Source organism: Scardinius erythrophthalmus (genome assembly GCF_964197995.2).
Source record: "Scardinius erythrophthalmus genome assembly, chromosome: 4".
NCBI lineage: Eukaryota > Metazoa > Chordata > Actinopteri > Cypriniformes > Leuciscidae > Scardinius > Scardinius erythrophthalmus.
Window position 1 is genome coordinate 19,508,843 of NC_138224.1, and position 19,003 is coordinate 19,527,845.

The 19,003-nt window shown below is 35.6% G+C and overlaps 2 protein-coding genes across 6 annotated transcripts in view; one reads left to right on the forward strand and one right to left on the reverse strand.

Moving 5' to 3' along the window:
• Window positions 1-16,903, forward strand: scyl2 (SCY1 like pseudokinase 2). 2 transcript variants are annotated; one of them, XM_081363933.1, is made up of 19 exons: window positions 41-168; window positions 2,100-2,295; window positions 3,348-3,505; window positions 4,294-4,438; window positions 4,938-5,087; window positions 5,176-5,397; window positions 6,470-6,514; window positions 6,835-6,951; window positions 7,090-7,215; window positions 8,432-8,608; window positions 9,117-9,239; window positions 9,389-9,502; window positions 9,614-9,746; window positions 10,666-10,784; window positions 10,932-11,032; window positions 11,248-11,326; window positions 11,418-11,507; window positions 11,588-11,707; window positions 14,273-16,903. In XM_081363933.1, exons 2-19 carry the CDS (start codon window positions 2,119-2,121, stop codon window positions 14,912-14,914), a joined length of 2,838 nt encoding a protein of 945 aa, XP_081220059.1. In that variant the 5' UTR covers window positions 41-168; window positions 2,100-2,118; the 3' UTR covers window positions 14,915-16,903. The 2 variants fall into 2 exon arrangements, with proteins under 2 accessions (XP_081220060.1, XP_081220059.1); XM_081363934.1 differs by lacking the exon at window positions 6,470-6,514 and having other exon boundaries at window positions 1-168.
• LOC308689867 (uncharacterized protein) overlaps window positions 15,907-19,003 on the reverse strand; it is an 11,369-nt gene continuing 8,272 nt past the window's right edge. For all 4 annotated transcript variants that reach the window (XM_081363940.1, XM_081363937.1, XM_081363938.1 and 1 more), the window contains exons 11-13: window positions 18,109-18,172; window positions 17,763-17,883; window positions 15,907-17,680 (exon numbers count right to left, since the gene is read on the reverse strand). In XM_081363940.1, coding sequence (XP_081220066.1) covers window positions 17,619-17,680; window positions 17,763-17,883; window positions 18,109-18,172 — 247 coding nt within the window. In that variant the 3' untranslated portion in view covers window positions 15,907-17,618. The remainder of the gene's footprint in view (window positions 17,681-17,762; window positions 17,884-18,108; window positions 18,173-19,003) is intronic.

Consider the following 19,003-nt stretch of genomic DNA (forward strand, 5'->3'; position numbering starts at 1 on the left):
CTCGCAGAAGCGTCGAGTGTGTCGTCCGTCTTCACACCGCGGAATCTCTCAGGTGTTTTGATGAAGTGTCATGGAGGCTGTTAGCCACCACCACTGCTGACGGTTTTGTTACTGTCTAAATCCTGGTTTTAATCACCCAGTCTCACTGTCAGCTCCTCTAGTGTAAAGGTAAGACTGAAGTCTATGTGTTTATGAGCTGGATACTGATCCTGAGACTGTATTCGGCGGTTATTGATCAGTTCTGTGTAGTGACGCTTCACTCCATTAGCATTAGCCTGTTAGCTCAGCTGCTGCGGGTTTTATTGTGTGTTTTGCATTGTGCAGATAATAATATATTTCTGTTTTAGTTGTTATTTCACATATAATTGATTCCCAATTAATGCTTCAGTGTTTTGTTTTCTTGAGAAACACAAATATTCACATTAATTTTTAAACGTCTCTGTCTGTCTCCAAACCAACTGAACTGCCTACTTTGACAGCATTTTTGGTATCATATAGTATTCAAGTTTCATTTCTGTACGTTACTGTGGTTTGTTTAGTGTCAAAACGCTGGTGTTTGCTGAATTTTGATGGTAAAGGCCAGTTTATTCCGCCAGTAAAGTCTTGTCAACTTATGTCATTTGAGTCTCAAACTTCATTCATTAAATGTGAAACACGTCACACTTTTCCTTATGATGCCACTGTGTGACTTTCTTTTAACAAACACAGAAATTAATAATAATATTCTGAATAATAAATCGATATAATGACAGCATTAATATAAAATTCTATTAATAATACTAATATTCTTAATAATTCACTATCTTACGATGCTTTGATGTTTAAAGGTTTAATTTCACTACATAATTTATGATTAAATGTGGTATTACTTTATTTTAGTAGTGCTTTCTAATAATAGTCTGTTATTTTAGTGTCATACTGTTATAGTTATTGCTAATTTTTCTATTTTAATTTTTGTTAAATGTTTAGTCATTTTGTTTAGTATTTTTGCCATCTCTATTGTTATTTTTAAATGTATAGTTTTTATTCAGTATGAGGTATTTTAATACTTAACCTAAACAAAAATGTAAACTGTTGCCTCCGCATGCTTGCTTATTTTATTTCAAGAAATGAACATGTTTTTATGGATTTAGTAATAATAATAACCCCACTAATAGTACTTTCTACTATTCTACAATATACTTGCCACATTAGTAACAGTAAATTATACATAATTTTATTTATATTTTACTTTTGTTTAATTTCATTTTTAGTAGGTTTTTATTAGTTACTGGTTTTTTTTTTTTGTTTTTTTTTTTTTGTATAGTTGGTTTTGCATTTTACAGATTAGGGATATATAAGTATCAAACTTTTAACTAATAGTAGGCTAATAATAGATGTCGGTTTATTATTCTTTATTACACATAGCCTAAGTTGGTCAGAATTTGTTTTAAACTTAATTTCTATTTTTACTCTTCTATTTGTTTTGTGATATCTGCTCAAAATCCAGCCAGCAAAATCCAGATCCACATTACAGTGTTGAAACAACCATTACAAGAGACTATTAGATGTGTGCAGCTGACAGAACAGTGCATTTCTTATTTCTCTCATGCTGTCAGCATGAATGCATCGTTTATTTTGAGCCAGGAACACTCAGACCCTGCTGAGAATTCGCAGTGACAGATTTTCAGATGTGTTTAAGTCTATTTTTGTCGCTTTATTTCTTTCTACGCAGCAGCCTACTAGTCTGTGTAAATGAATTGTACCCAGTTTAGGGTTGGCGTACCCTTGAGTCGTTCTCCGATTGAACATTTTCCCAGACTGTTAAGACTTCTACTCGGCTGTCAATCAAAGATTCAGCAGCTTGTAAACACACAGATTCTGATTTCATTCTAAAAGGGTCAGAAGATTTTAGTTTGTTATTTGTGCATATAATGAAAGGCAATGGGGTCCAAAATGTTTATCACCTGCTTTGTACAGATTTCTTTGTTATCCATGAACACTAACTGTTAAACTAGTTGCTTTTGTCATTTCTTCTAGTTTTAATATATATATATATATAACATTTTAGAAAATTTGAAATGTTACTATACGTTTCAAATTTTAAGTTCCTGTTTCAGGTGAGCAGCCAGTAAAATCATGGAGTCCATGCTCAATAAACTAAAGAGCACCGTCACTAAGGTGACGGCCGACATGACCAGCACCATCATGGGCAACCCTGTCACGCGCGAGTTTGAGGTGGGCCGACACATCGCCAGCGGGGGTCCAGGAATGAGCTGGAGGATCTACAACGGCACAAAGAAATCCACCAAACAGGTGTGCCAGTTATTTATTATTATAACTTTAACTGTCATGTATATAACTTACAATAAGACACCATCATGTTACATGTCGGTACGTTGTTTACAGTGAAAGAGGAAGTCTTTTAAGTGATGTAATTGTCATTACAGAGAATTGTCACTCTCTTCCTCACATTGCAACAATCGTACGTTTGTTGATATCATACATGTTTTCATGTGTTTTCTGTGATGTTTTTAAAATTGTTGAAGTGAATTCAGTTCATGTCACAGTGATAAAATCATTTAGATGGCTAATATATATGTGGTTCTGTTTGAAATTGTGAATGATTTGCAATAGTCTTGGAAGCATAAATTAGAATAGGTTGGTATATTCCTAAATAAATGTAATTATTGCTAATTAAGTATGCCTTTTTTGTTGTTGTTGAATGTGCATATAAACATATATTTATGCACAATAAATGTTTAAAAAAATCACAAATTATTTGTTGAATGTACATATATTAAATTAAATATAAATGTAATTATTTTTTCATAAATTATTTGTTGAATGTACAGATGTACGTATACTATTGCAAAATAGATTTACATTTAAATATTTTAATTTGTTGAATGTGCAATTGTACAGATATTGTTGCAAATAGATATAATTTAAATATTTTAATTTGTTGAATGTGCAATTGTACAGATATTACTGCAAAATAGATGTACATTTAAATATTGTAATTTGTTGAATGTGCAGATGGACAATGTATTAGTGCAAAATAAATTTAAATATTTTAATTATTTGTTGAATGTGCTGATGTACATAATATATTGTTGCAAATTAAATATAAATTAAAATATTTTAATTATTTGTGAAATGTGCAGATGTACATAATATATTGTTGCAAATTAAATATAAATTAAAATATTTGAATTATTTGTTGAGTGTACAGATATGTTTTGCAAAGTAAATATGAATTTAACAATTTTTTTAAATATAAATCATTTGTTGAATGTACGAATGCTATTGCAAATGAAATATACATTTAAGTATTTTGAAATAAATGTTCTTTCTATTTCCCACAGGAAGTGGCAGTTTTTGTGCTCGATAAGAAGATCATTGATCGCTATCAGAAGTTTGAGAAGGATCAGATTATTGATTCCCTAAAGAAAGGAGTTCAACAGCTGACCCGGTTACGACACCCGCGCCTCCTCACGGTTCAGCATCCGCTGGAGGAGTCCAGGTGACCACAGCGTGAACACGCAATAACGCATGCTAACACAAAATCTGTCTACATGCACAGCATTGTGGGAAGCTTAGGACAGGCAATCGGATATGCTTATGGTGCCATTTAGGTCAGCTCATTACATTTTGAACAAAACCACAGTGTTATTATCACCACTGCAGTGAAAATTATCTTTCTTATCCACGTCAAAGTATTTTTGAAATGATTTATGAAATAAAATGCTTTGGGAGCAAAGAATCTACTTTTGATAAAAGAGCTCAGAGCTAAAATTTTCTTTATTTTAAGATTTGGCTCCTGTGCTTCTACAATCAATATGTGTGTGTGTGTGTGTGTGTGTGGATGCAGCAGTTTCATCCTGTGGAAAATCTCTCCTGAATAATACATGGATCTCTTAGATGTGAGACTCAGGCTGTAATCCTGATGTTACGGTCAATGCAGGCAGAGATCTTCTAACAGCTTATCCTAACTAAACACAATCCGATAAGATTCAGTGACGAGCAGTTTGTCCACACTAAATGCGACAAGGCTATAAGACACCGCAAAATCTTTCACAAATCACAGCCAATCAGAAGAGCCTGTGAACTGCAAGCACACTGTGATAAGTACATAATCCAATGAATAAAATTAACATTATTTAAAATGACGTCAGTGAATGATAGCGACACAGAGGAACAATATTGTTGGAATCACATTCAAAATGTGTTCCAAGGCTACGAACATAACCGGCGCTTTTATCTGTCTGTCATTGCTGTTCTCACTGGATGTCTTTGTCTCCTTATCTCTAGAGACTGTCTGGCGTTCTGCACGGAGCCCGTGTTTGCCAGTCTAGCCAATGTGCTCGGCCAATGGGACAATCTCCCTAGTCCTGTTCCCGTAGACATCAAAGAATACAAACTCTATGATGTAGAGACAAAATACGGCTTACTGCAGGTGAGAGTTTCTTATACACATAAAAAAAGTAGATACAACAGCAATCGTTTCATGTGCACCTGGCTTTAGAGGTCATATTTCATATGTCATAAAAAATGAGAAACTACAGTTTTTACTAAATAATTCATATAGTGCCATTTAACACAATTATAAGATTACATTTTCTGCTTTTACACCCTTTTTATTGCCTGTTTACTTTCATTGTTGTAAATGCTATTTTTGCGGAATTTTTAAGTAAAAAAAAAAAAACTCAAGGGACAAGATTTATGATTTATTTACAAATATATTATGTGGTAATTAGCAATATGTCAGTAGAGAGAAAGTTTTATTGCAATAATGTAAATAATCATTCATTTTATTTTTATTTTTTATTATATTAAATATATAAATTATATTAAATGTAAAATTATATCATACAAAATGAAACATTGTTTATATATATTAAATAATGATGATGAGATATCGCTCTCTTTGTCTCTCTCTCTGTTTTCTCTCTCAGGTCTCAGAGGGTTTGTCGTTCCTCCACAGTGGGGTTAAGATGGTTCATGGTAACTTGTGTCCAGAGAACATCATCTTGAATAAGAGCGGAGCCTGGAAGATCATGGGCTTTGACTTCAGTATCTCCTCGAGTAACCCGTCTGACGCTGAGGTTAGGAACTGTCCCAGAGATCATTGTCTGCCTGTGCCTGGTTGAAACTTTGTAAGCGAATATGTGTCTGTGTGTTTCTGCCTTTTAGCCCAAGTATGGGTGTAAAGAGTGGGACCCCAATCTACCGCCTCTCTGCCTCCCGAACCCAGAATATGTCGCTCCTGAGTACATCCTGTCCGTCAGCTGTGACGTGTCCTCTGACATGTACTCACTGGGGGTTTTGATCCACGCCGTGTTTAATGAAGGCAAGGCCGTCTTTCACGTCAACAAGCAGGACATATTCAAGAGCTTCAGCCGACAACTGGACCAGGTGAGGAGCCGATAACTTCTGCACACCGATAATTCTATCGTCCTGTTTTAAAGCATGTTACCTTCCCATTTTGTCCTAAAACAGTGTTTCACAGTAAACTAGTGCTATGGTAGTAATGTGGTATCCAAATCTAAAAAAAACAGCAGTGCCACAGCATTTTATAATATACACTACCGGTCAAAAGTTTAAATGCCGTATATAATCATGTTATCTCTCTCTCTCTCTATGTAATCTTTTTAAGTAGTTTCTTATGCTCGCCAAGGCTGCATTTATTTGATCAAAAATACAGTAAAACCAGTAATATTGTGAATTATTATTATTACAGTTTTAAAAACTATTTCTATTTTAATATATATTCCTGTGATCATTTCTTGAGTCTTCAGTTTCACATCCTTCAGAAATCATTCTAATATGTTGATTTGTTGCTCATTTATTAATTATCAGTTGCTATTAATATTTTAAATTTGATTTTTTTATATATATATATATATATAATATTTGACAATACTGCTGTTATTACTGTATTTTTGATCAAATAAATGCAGCTTTGGTGAGCATAAGAGATTATAAAAAAAAATGTTTGTAACACATAAGAATTGATTATCAACGTTTAATAATTACTGATGAAATCATTAAACAAAAACAACAATAATATATAGGTGAACTTTAAATGATTAAAGGGGGCCTATTATGCTCATTTATATTATGCATTCATATTATGCTCAGTTCATATTTCTTATGGGGTCTACTTGAATTCATCATTTAATGTTCAAAAAACTAAATTTTCTTATAGTTTAAATGGTTGCAGCAATAAACTGTTTTCACCCTTTGTGTGAATGCTCTGTTTTAGTTTCGGTTTCTTTAAAATCCGCCTTCCGAGGCTAAAGAGAACTCAATTTGGTACTCGTGCAACAACAAATTGGTATTTAACACTTAATTATTGCATTTCTGTACCTAAATACTACTGTTAGACCTTAATTTATTTGTAACATTGGTCTATTGTATTTATCTATGCTTGTAAATTGCATATTTGTTCTTATTTTATGACTGACTGTTCACTTGTCTTTAATAGATCCTTGCTGATCCAATCCGTGACTCAAAAACTGTAACTAGAACCGTGAGTTTTGTGATCCGTTGCACCCGTAGTGCTTACTGATATAAAGAAGAACTCCCTTTGGAGAGGACTTTGTGCTTTGTAACCTTGTAGACATTTTCATGCTCAAACAGCAACATTACACACTAAATAAAGTTGAAAATGTTACAAAAACATAATAGGACCCCTTTAAAACCACAACAGAAGAGCCACAAAATTCAACTCTTGCTATGAGAAACAAGGCATGCGAACAATAGTGTTATTGTGATACTTCAGTTTTTATCGTACCCTAATTATATAATTGTGACAATCCTAAAACATGTGCATTTCAATATCGTGTGCAGCTGAGCCATCTGAGTCCAGGAGTGTTGAGTCAGATCCCAGAGGCGGTCCGGGAACACGTGAAGATGTTGCTCAGCGTCACCTCCAACGTGCGTCCAGACGCAGATCAGATGACAAAGGTCAGTGTTTTCCCTCTTTGCTGGTTTTCTTCAACTTTCTATTTTTTTGGTATTAAGTATCTGTACTGATTGAATCATAATACATGATTTCGTAAGACCATGACTGAGAGTGACGTTTCATTCTATGTGTGTGTTCAGATTCCTTTTTTCGATGATGTCGGAGCGATGACTCTTCAGTACTTCGACTCGCTTTTCCAGCGGGACAACTTGCAGAAGTCTCAGTTTTACAAAAGCCTCCCGAAAGTTCTGCCCAAGTTGCCCAAGGCAAGAACAAACATTTGCACAAAGACATTCAGCTAGAAAATAGCAATGTAAAATGCAGGGCCTTTTGAAATCTGTTTTTATTTTTTCCCAAATTCCGTGTTGTCTGATTGAATTTTTCTGCATTCTGATTTAATGGTTTAATTACATTTTAATAATTAAAAATCACGTCTGATTAATTTCACTAAATTCATTAATGTCAGTTTAATATTCACAAACACTAGTCTGATATATACATATTCTGATTTGATGAATTGTGCAGCCTAGATTTGTTCATCCAAAATTGACCAAATTCTGTGGCATACTGCATTATACAGTAAATTCACTTTTTATGAATGGATTCCGTCCACAATTTCCGCATCATGGAAATCTACAGTGGAATTTGTCACTGTAAACACTTCATTTATTGGTGCAAAAATGGATTTGATTAGATTGTGAAAACTGGGCTTATATTTTTATTTATTTTATACAGGAAATATGGATAGATGGATGGATGGGTGGGGGTGGGGGGGTGGGTAGGTAGATGGATAGATAGAGAGAGATGGGTAGATAGATAGAGAGAGAGTGGTATAGATAGATAGAGAGAGAAAGAGAGTTAGAAAAAGATGAGTAGATAGAGAGAGAGAGAGAGAGAGAGAGAGAGAGAGAGAGAGTTAGATAGATGGGTAGAGAGAGAGAGAGAGAGAGAGAGAGAGAGAGAGAGATAGATAGATGTGTAGATGGGGATAGATAGATAGATAGATAGATAGATAGATAGATAGATAGATAGATAGATAGATAGATAGATAGATAGATAGATAGATAGATAGATAGATAGATAGATAGATAGATAGATGTGTAGATGGGGAGATAGATAGATAGATAGATAGATAGATAGATAGATAGATAGATAGATAGATAGATAGATAGATAGATAGATAGATAGATAGATAGATAGATAGATAGATAGATAGATAGATAGATAGATAGATAGATAGATAGATAGATAGATAGATAGATATTTCTTCCGCACTCATATGGTTGTAAGCAAAAATAAGACTAAGTAAGCTCAATTTTGATTTCATGGTCACTTAAAAAAGATGTGTGTTTTGAATATTAATCCAGAATTTTTGTGTATGTCTAGAACTATTTACACGTTGCTGGAGTGGATTTATATGTTCAAGTATTTTATGGCATTATATGTGCTTAAGCTAACTGGCCTCTGTTTTTCTGTCCTCAGAGAGTGGTGGTATACAGAATCCTCCCGGCGCTCACGTCTGAGTTTGTGAATCCTGACATGGTTCCATTCGTCCTTCCAAACGTGCTGCTCATCGCTGAGGAATGCACTAAGGAGGAATACATCCGCCTTGTTCTACCAGACCTCACCCCAGTTTTTAAACAGCAGGAGCCCGTACAGGTACACACACGTATACATCACTGATGCCAAACTGATTTGAATTATTTCCCCCACAAGCGAGCCCTTACTTTAGTTAACCTCTTTGGCCCTGTCCTAAATGGCACACTTGATGTGCGCTTGCTATGGCCACTGCGTGCCTGTGTAATCCATTAGGTTCATGTTTGTAATTAATTTCTCTATTTCACGCTATCAGGCCAGCAACATGGTGAGTGAGGTTTGAACCTTTGTCTTTGTGGTAGTTTATTTCATCGTAATATTTGTATTATGATTAGTTCATATTTTTATTTATGGTATTTTGTCTGTACTTGTTTGTTTCCACAGTTTCCACTGATCTTTTAATGTGGTTTTCATGAGTTATTTTATTTTAATTTATTTTTTGTTCTTTTTTTTTTGTTTAGTATTGTTGTTGTTTGTTTGTTTGTCTTTCCCCCAGTGTTAAATTTCATGGGATGGCTTTTAGGAATCATATTATTTCCTTGATTTTTTTTTTTTTTTTTCACATATCCAGATTCTGCTGATATTTCTACAAAAGATGGACCTGCTTTTGACCAAAACGCCTCCTGAAGACATCAAGAACAGTGTTCTGCCCATGGTGTACAGGGCAGTGGAGGCCCCCTCTATTCAAATACAGGTGACCACACCATAAACACACTGATAAATATCAGTACCAGTCGATTGAATTTTCATTATCCGAACAATGCATTGATATGTATCTATGTAGATTTTGAATTTATGTATTTCAAAATCTAACGTTTTTTTTTTGTCTTTTGTTCTAAACAGGAACTTTGTCTGAATATCATTCCCACGTTTGCCAATCTGATTGAGTACCCATCTATGAAAAACGCACTTATCCCTCGTATCAAATCTGCCTGTTTACAGACATCCTCACTAGCGGTTTGTGTTCTTATGTCTCTAGTAACAAGTGAATGTTCTATATGTCAATGAAAGATTTAGGAGAGTAGCTCTAAAATGATTATAGTTTCTCTGTTGGTTGTCCTCTTTCAGGTGAGGGTGAACTCTCTTGTGTGCCTAGGCAAGATTCTGGAATACTTGGATAAATGGTACGTCATTGATGAAATTTTACCATTCCTTCAACAAATTCCATCCAGGGAACCAGCAGTGCTCATGGGCATTCTGGGTAATTCAACTGTTCTTTTACTCTTTTTCATTACTTTTTTGTGCCTGACTGAGGCTTTCAAGCTTCAAAAGAACATTAAAAGCATCATCATATTGTTCCTTATTTGAAATTGAATTAATAACATTAAGTTGAATAATATTATCCTATCATCTTATGCCTTAAAGGGATAGTTCACACAAAAATGAAAATTAGCCCACGATTTACTCACCCTGAAGTCATCCTAGTTGTACATGACATTATTCGGAGTGATATTAAAAAATATCCTGGCTCTTCCAAGCTTTATAATGGGAGTGAATGGGTGAATGTCTTTGGAAGTCCATCAAAGCGCATCCATTCATGATAAAAGTGTAAGAAAAATAACCATATTTAAAATTTTATCGACTAAAATAAGTAGCTTCCGGCAGACGGCCGTACGCATTGATTTAGGGCAAAAGAGTAACACTTGAACTTGACACACAACGTAATGACGAAATGTAAAACTGTTTGTTTGAACCGCGAGAGGCGTCAAAGCTTACGCTACTCCTACATCATACATCGTCAAGTGTTACTCTTTTGGCGTAAGTTGACTTGCGTTGACCGTCTGCCGGAAGCTAGTTATTTTAGTCGATTTTAAATATGGATATTTTTCTTACACAAACGCAATGCTTTACTTCAGAAGGATTTTATTAACCCCCGGAGACACGTGGAGCACTTTAATCATGAATGTATGCGCTTTGATGGACTTCCAAAGACATTCACATCCCATTCACTCCCATTATAAAGCTTGGAAGAGCCAGGACATTTTTTAATATCACTCCGATTGTATTCGTCTGAAAGAATAATGTCATATACACCTAGGATGTATGACCCATTTTTGGGTCAGCTATCTCTTTAAGCAGTTATGAAAATGTATGTGCTGTTCTTTTTTCTTTTTTTTAAGGCATCTACAAGTGCACTTTCACCCATAAGAAACTGGGCATCCCAAAAGAGCACCTGGCTGGAAAGAGTTTACCTCATCTGGTGTCACTTAGTATTGATAACAACCTTAACCTTAACCAGGTGAGGTTCACATAAACTTAGGTGTTTTCTTGTTTACCCACCGAATATAAACTTGATTCAGTGTCACCTCAGATCATTTGTAAAGATTACGTGTACACATATACTTTTGTAAACTGTTTTCTGTCTCTGTGTCTCTCTGTGTTTCAGTTTAACTCTTTCATGGCTGTGATCAAGGACATGTTGAGTCGCATGGAGTCGGAGCATAAGACCAAATTAGAGCAGCTGCACATCATGCAGGAGCAGCAGAGGTGTTACTTCAATTATTTTGATTAATAAAATAATTTTGATTTTGATGTTGCAAGACGCTTATTCTGCAGCTTTTTCTGGTCAAGAACTGGCCACTTAAACAGGCAAAGGCCTTCTGATAGATGTATAAAATAAATACAGTAATTTGAACATGAGTGACATGAGTGCAGCAAACAAACAGTTAACTTATGAGTAATGAGTATTGTGTCTTTTCCAGGAGTTTAAACATTACAAACCCATTGAACCAATCAGAGGAGACTAAAAACACACCCAGCCCTGCCACAAAAGTCAGAGATGTAAGTAAATACACCGCAAACTCACAGCTTTTAATTGTGGCCACACTGTGAAATTAACCGTAATTGGGTTTTTCTCTTTGCTTTCTGATAGATTGATGAGATATTTGGTAGCAGTTCAGGAAGTGCAGGTGTGAATGGTAACCAGAATGGTTCCTCATCAACTGTTTCACAACCCTCACGAGTGAGTTACCCTTTATAATATTAATGGTTGTTGGCATTAGACCTGGTTGATGTACTAACTGTTGTTTGTGGTATGTTCAGGTATCTCTTACCCTGGAAGAAAAGCAGCGTTTGGCTAAAGAACAGGAACAGGCTGCCAAACTAAGAAGTCAGCAGCCACTTGCTCCACAGAGCATCAAACCAGCCATAACAACACCTCAGGTAAGACATGCACTCAACAGGGGACCATGGGAAACCTATTATCACTTTCACGCATGGAATCCATTTTTGCAGTAAAATTACCAGATTATCTTCTACAGTAATAGGTACCATATCTTGATATTCACACTAGCTGCCATATACCATATTTGTCATTGTCAAGTCTTAGTTTAGATAAAACAAGTTTTGTCTTACTTTAGTCTTAGTAAGACTACAAGTTTAGTCTCAGAAAGACTACACGTTTAGTCTTAGTAAGGCTACAAGTTTAGTCTCAGAAAGACTACACGTTTAGTCTTAGTAAGGCTACAAGTTTAGTCTTAGTAAGGCTACAAGTTTAGTCTTAGTAAGGCTACAAGTTTAGTCTTAGTAAGGCTACAAGTTTAGTCTTAGTAAGGCTACAAGTTTAGTCTTAGTAAGGCTACAAGTTTAGTCTTAGTAAGGCTACAAGTTTAGTCTTAGTAAGGCTACAAGTTTAGTCTTAGTAAGGCTAAGGCTACAAGTTAAGTCTTAGTAAGGCTAAAAGTTTAGTCTTAGAAAGACTAGCTCAGATCGAATATAGTGTTATTCGTGCGTTTTATTTCAATTTACGGTCACTTAAAGGGTTAGTTCACCCAAACATTTAATTTCCATTAATTACTCGCCCTCAAGTTGTTCCAATCTTTGGAACACAAATTAAGATGTTTTTGATGAAATCCGAGATGTTTCTCATCCAGCCACCAACCAACCGCTTCCAGGTTCTACGTCAGAACGTCGGCTCATTATTGGCCATCTCCTGCGTCAGCTTCACACACATGTATCGTGGTTCCCACATGAACAGCGTCGGCCAATAATGAGCCGACGTTCTGATGTAGAACCTGGAAGCGCTACATTGTGTTTACTGCGTGATCAGCGTAGCAGGCTTGACATGGAGGAGAAGGGTTTGTTGAATAAAGTCGTTGTTTTTGCGCACACAAAAAGTTTTCTCGATCCTTCATAACATTTAAGGTTTAACCACTGTAGTCACATGGACTATTTTAACAATGTCTTTACTAACTTTCTGGGCATTTAAAGTTGCTGCTTATGGGTGGTTCAGAAACTTCTCGGATGTCATCAAAAAATCTTAATTTGTGTTCCAAAGATGAACGAAGGTCTTACAGGTTTGGAACGGCATGAGGGTGAGTAATTAATGATAGAGATTTCATTTTTGGGTGAATTAACCTTTTAAGACATAATTGACAATGTTAACTACTAGGATACTCTCCAAGATGAGCATTTTGAGATAATTTTGTGTGGATTTGTCTGTTCAAGTGCAAGACGACATGAAAGAAAACTCTATTCAGTACTCGTGCGCTGTCTGAGACGCGGCTTGCTGGGCGTTCTTTAGATATATGTTGCGTGCACACAACTTCTCACACAGCACCCGAGTACCGAATTGAGTTCTCTTTCGAGTCTTCTTGCGCTTAAATATTTAAATTGGCAAGACTTAAAAAGACATGCACATGAAAATATTTCATGGCGATGCAGCACTGGCCCAACATATTCCTCAACTGTGCCGAGCGTTGTTCACGCCTAGCCCAGCCCATCGGGCAGTCCTTATTGTCAAGCCCTGGCCAGCCGTACACTCTGAAACTACTTATATTACTTATACTTATATATTTGATTATTTTCCAATAAACTCTAACCCTCGGTTTCACAGACAAGGCTTAAGCTAGTCCCAGACTAAAATGCATGTTTGAGCTGTTTTAACTGAAAGCAACTTGCACTGATAGGCTATATCTTGAAATATATCAGCGCCATTGTTTTATCTCAAGATTCACACCTGTAATGTTTTTTTAAAGGCACATTTATAAAAGCTACTTAAATATCCTAATTGAACTAAGGTCTAATCCTGGCTTAATCTATGCCCTGTTTGTGAAACCAGGCCTAATGTATTGTTTTTATATAATAAATGTCCCTAAATATTGTATCTTAATATTTGATTTATGTAATGCTCCATTCTTTATTGTAAGAACAGTACATAAACCCCTCTGTTTTTTTTGTTTTTTTTAATCAAAGTTTTTGATGATGTGATTCAACTTAGTGCTAGTTGTTGGTTGCTTCATGTTTTTTTTTTTTTTGTTGAGAATTTCATGTTAAATCCCAATGAAGAAAATGAGAAGTACTTCAGGAAGCAAGGCCATCCGTCAGAAGAGAGAAATATTTTTTTCTTCAAACTTATCGTCGCTCCCTCAGCCGAAACACCATCACAGCATTGTTAGCAAGTTTATATAATTTAAGACCTAGTTCAGTGGTTCCCAATCCTGGTCCTGGTACCCCCAGCACTGCACAGTTTAGATGTCTCCTTAATCAAACACATCATTAGTAAAGACTTAAAAGACCTCAGATGGGTGTCAGATAAGTGAGACAACCACTGTTGGGAACCACTGGCCAAGGTAATATAACACAAAGTATAGTGTTATAAATGTAAATTAAAAATGAAAACTAGATTTACAATGTTAACTGTTGAAATGTGTCATCACAGTCTCTGAAAAGGGTCCATTTTGATTTGGGATGTACATGCTATAACTGAAGAATATTTTTATTGTTCAGGCAAAGGATCTGACCAGCAGTCTTCTGAACAATATGACATCCCTGAACAACCTCGGTTTAAACTCTGGGACCAGGACGATGCCCCTGCAGGGCGGCACCATTTCCTCTACCTTCCCAGTAGCACCCACCATGGGTGGAATGGGTACCATGGGCGTCAGCAATGGCTTCAATTCACCCATGGGATTCCAGACGGGAGGTATGGTGATGGCCATGAGACCCGCCACTCCTGGCCTCTATGGAGGGATGGCCACCACTACCAGTGCTCCAAATTTCAGTGCCCTCACCCAAAACCAGAACCAAAATCAAACCGGCAAACCCCCTGACATGTCCGCCCTAGACTCCCTCTTCGCTTCTAATAAACCCAAAGTCAGCCTGAACCAAATGGCCCCTAAACCGGCCCAAGGAACCATTGCACCTACTCCGTGGGTCAATCAGTTTGGTACAGGCCAGCCTTCCCAGACTGCACCCATACAGGCACCTCCAATGGGGATGACGGGAGTTCAAGGTGGTTTTGGAATGCAAGCAAACCCATTCTTCAACCCCCAGAACTTCTCGCAACCCGTGGCTTCTTCCACAATGAACCCTGGCATGATAAAACAAAGTGCTTCAGTCAACAACGATTTTAAGGACCTCTTCGGATAAAACATTTGCCTTTCGTTCACATTCCCTGTTATGTGGGAATCTAAAGCGAAACACCATCAGCAGCGAAGATGACAGTCAAAATTTTGTTGGACGGTTGGACATGGTATCCTTGAAAGATGATTTGGTTTTGGTTTTTGTCTTTTTTGGGGGGGGGATCTTATCATGGTGCGACTCATGTGGACTTGTGTGAATCAAAAGCAGACTGCACCAAACAAACTGTCACGTTTCTACTGAAAGCTTGGGCTCTTCTACCGAAAGCTGCTTCAGTTGGTGGATGCCTTGCATTTAGTGTATCGTTTGGCTTAAAACGCGCCCCAGAAGAAAGATTCACATACAAAAGGGTTAACAAATTTGGTGTTACAAACTCAAGCATTTTTGTTGTCATTTCCTTTTTGCTAGAGCCTCATGTTCACTACTCGCCTGAATGAGCTGACTTCCTCTACCACAACAAACGTCATCGCTGGCCTCAGAAATGGCTGTTGTTGTCTCAAAAGGAAGTCTCTCAGTTGTGTTCTCCCTTGTCTGAGACATGCGATAGATAAGTAAAGAAATAAGTACAGTGCATATTGGTCTTTTTATAATGTGTTATTTGTGTATATACTGTATCTGGTGATTATTGTTTGAGTTTTATACTGATAAATGATCCACTGAGGTGAATTTTATTAAAGGAAGTACACTTTCTTCATACTGTAGGTGCACTTAATGTAATGAGCTAAAAATAAAAAAAAAACCTGTAGGGTTTAAGATATTTTTGGGATATTGTCAGTACTTTTAAAGTGAGTTTGTGCTTCACTGTAATGGCTTCGTTCATGAAACACCAGTGAATTTCTGTAAATTCTGTCAATCTTGGGTGAATCTCATGAAAAAGGGTCATATTTCATCCCAAAATCCAAAGACAAAATTACAAGGAAAAAATGTTACTGTAGTAAAAAGGACTTTTTTTTGTAAGTCAGTGTATTATTAAATTCAGTACACTACTTGCAACAATACTTCATATTTACTTTACAATTTTCATTGTATTTTATTGTAATGAGAGAATGTACATTTATTACACTTACACATTTTTTCAGATTGCAGTATTTTTACAACATTTTTTTGCATTACAGTAAAGAGAATTTTTTTATGGTATTGAGAATTAGTTTTTTGCATTGCATTGCATAATGAGAATTGGTGGAAAATATGCTTAATTGTCAAGTAAATTTCACAACGCAACAGGTTAGAAATATGCTTCTTTATTTAAAAATATATATCATTTGCGCATTTTGGGATGAAATATTCATTTCCTGTAGTTCTTGGGAAATCACTGTTATAATTGTAACATTAAATTGAGTGCAACAACTTGTACTAAGTTGTAACATAGAAATGTGTGTTTCATGAATGAAGCCCGATGCGTTTGTTTCCTTTTCAGTCTTCTGCTGTTACTCCCTGCCCTGTGTTAAATCATCTGTGTTATCCTGTAATGTTGTGTTTTTGGGGGGGCGTTACATTTAGCTACATTTTTGTTTGTCTGTTATTATTATATGGGCAGTTTCCTGCTGTGGGAAGAGACCAACTCAATTCCATATCATGTCATTCCATATCATGACCAAACAAGTAAATCACCAAAATGTGTATTATTTCTGGAAAAGAAAATGAATGAAATGTACAGTATATAGTAGTTAAAGAGTTTTTTTTTATATACTGATGAATCACTTTCCTGAGGAGAATCTTTAATATCCAGACAGGTTTTATTAAAAGGGAATGCTTTTCCTGGTCTTATGAATGAGAGGCCTTATGTTGAGAATTGTGCAATAGCGGGTCTGTGATTGAGATTGTGAAAATAACTTTCTGTATGAGTGTTTCACTACATGCAGTTTTCAAATAGTCTAAATTAATGTAGATAAAACATCTGGATTGTTTTAATTTAAAAATGTGAACTGGATTGTTGGAAAGATGGTGATTTTGGAATCAAATAAATTGATTATTTAAAGGGTAATACCTTTACACTTCCTTAGTAATTCATTTGTTTTATTTTCTGAGCATTGAAACTAATTGAAATTGAAATAGTGTAAAAATTGATTTCCTTAAACAAGTAGAAGAAATAGAAAATTGTTTTATGGATAAAAAATGTTTATCAGTAACACACCAACAACAGTTGGTCTAGCTAGGTTTTACTGAGTGGTAAGAGAATTTAGACAGACATTACAAATGTTCATTGGTGGATCTCATGAAATTTGTCTAGAAAAGTGCATATTTCACCCTATAAGCTTAATTTTTTATAAGGAAATTAAGCCTATTTTGTGGACCTTTAAAAAAAATGTTTCCATGACAATTAAGCACATTTCAGTAGAGAGGAAAAATATGATACAAGTTAAAGGGTCTTATAGTCTTATATTATCCTTAATTCATAGTTGTATTGTAAAAAAACAAACAAACAAAAAACATGAAAGCTGAAAGCAATCATAAGATATTATACATGCAATCTTATAATCACAGTAAAGGCATTGAAAAAAACATTTAAGAATAAAAACAAATTAGTTCAAGAACATGATTACCATGAGAACTTATTTTGTGGCAGTTAATAAAACAAAATAGACGCAGGTTTGCATGGACAAACTAAACATAATTAAAATATTTTGTATCAGACATTGCATAAACAGTAGTCCTGAGTTCACATATAGCTACAAGTAAATGAAGTAAACGTAAGAATAAAGCAAGTGAGGTCTTATTGCTGAAGGCGGCGTACAGGTCTCCTGGTGTCAGTGGACTGGTTGGTCTGGGTCATGTCTGCAACAAAACACAAGTGATTTGATTAAACAATATTTGTACTAAATAACACGTATTTCTGTTGGTTTGTGCATGAACGCACCTGAGAAGTCCAGCTCATAGCTAAACCTGCCCGCCCTGAAACTCATTGTCCCTGTGGCGTCCTGCTGGTACTGGGCTTCAATATCTTGACTTGACACACTGCAATGTCCCCGAGAGCCGCCCTACACATCCACAAAGTCCAAGTTTATGACACAGAACAGAAGGTGTGACTGTTTTAGTGTTGTTGTGCAAGAACACAGGTCAGATGTTTTAGAGAGCAGGCAGCATGATGGCCACCAAACAATCACTCATTATAGATCACTTAAGAATGCACTTGTAGCAACCTCTGCAACTATCGTTTCATAAAATGTAAAAAAAAAAGAAGAAAAAAAGGAAGATTTATGTACTTTACTAAAATCTTTCCAATTGCCATCCATGTCTTTGAACTGCCAGCGAGCTTGTGACAATGTGCTGTGATAGGAGAACAAACATTAGAACAAAAGTATTTATTGTAATGCATACATAAACAGTCATTTTGAGACTTTCTTAAAGTAATAGGAACAGTTGATGGACCCCATTGACTTCCATAGTTCCATAGTCAAAAAATAATACTATGGAAGTCAATGGGGTAGATCAGCAGTTAGGTTATTCAAAATATCTTCTTTTGTGTTCAGCAGAAGAAAGAAATTCATACATGTTTGAAACAACTTTAGGGGGAGTAAATGATGAAGTGAACTAATCCTTTAACAATGGCACTTATTTCTTCTATGGAATAAAGATATAAAAAAGATCATTTCAACTTTTTACCTCACAAGTCTAACTTTTCTTCTCACAATTCGACAATTGCGAGTTATCAAGTCAGAATTGTGATATAAATTCGCAATTGCAAGTTATAAAGTCAGAATTGTGTGATATAAGCTAGCAATTGCAAGCTGTTAAATCAGAATTGTGTGATATAGTTGCAATTGCGAGTTATAAAGTCAGAATTGCGTGATATAGTTGCAATTGCAAATTATATAGTCACAACTGTGAGTTATAAAGTCAGAATTTGGTGATATAAAGTCACAATTGCAAGTTATATAGTCACAACTGTGAGTTATAAAGTCAGAATTGGGTGATATAAAGTCACAATTGCAAGTTATAGTCACAACTGTGAGTTATATAGTCAGAATTGGGTGATATAAAGTCACAATTGCAAATTATATAGTCACAACTGTGAGTTATAAAGTCAGAATTGGGTGATATAAAGTCACAATTGCAAGTTATATAGTCACAACTGTGAGTTATAAAGTCAGAATTGGG

Bases quoted from the DNA above. Each gene is read 5' to 3' on its own strand.
- scyl2 (XM_081363933.1), top strand. From the start codon at position 2,119: ATGGAGTCCATGCTCAATAAACTAAAGAGCACCGTCACTAAGGTGACG. The intron at 6,515-6,834 runs GTGAGTTTTGTG...TATCGTGTGCAG, and splicing joins CAAAAACTGTAACTAGAACC to CTGAGCCATCTGAGTCCAGG. The intron at 6,952-7,089 runs GTCAGTGTTTTC...GTGTGTGTTCAG, and splicing joins ACGCAGATCAGATGACAAAG to ATTCCTTTTTTCGATGATGT.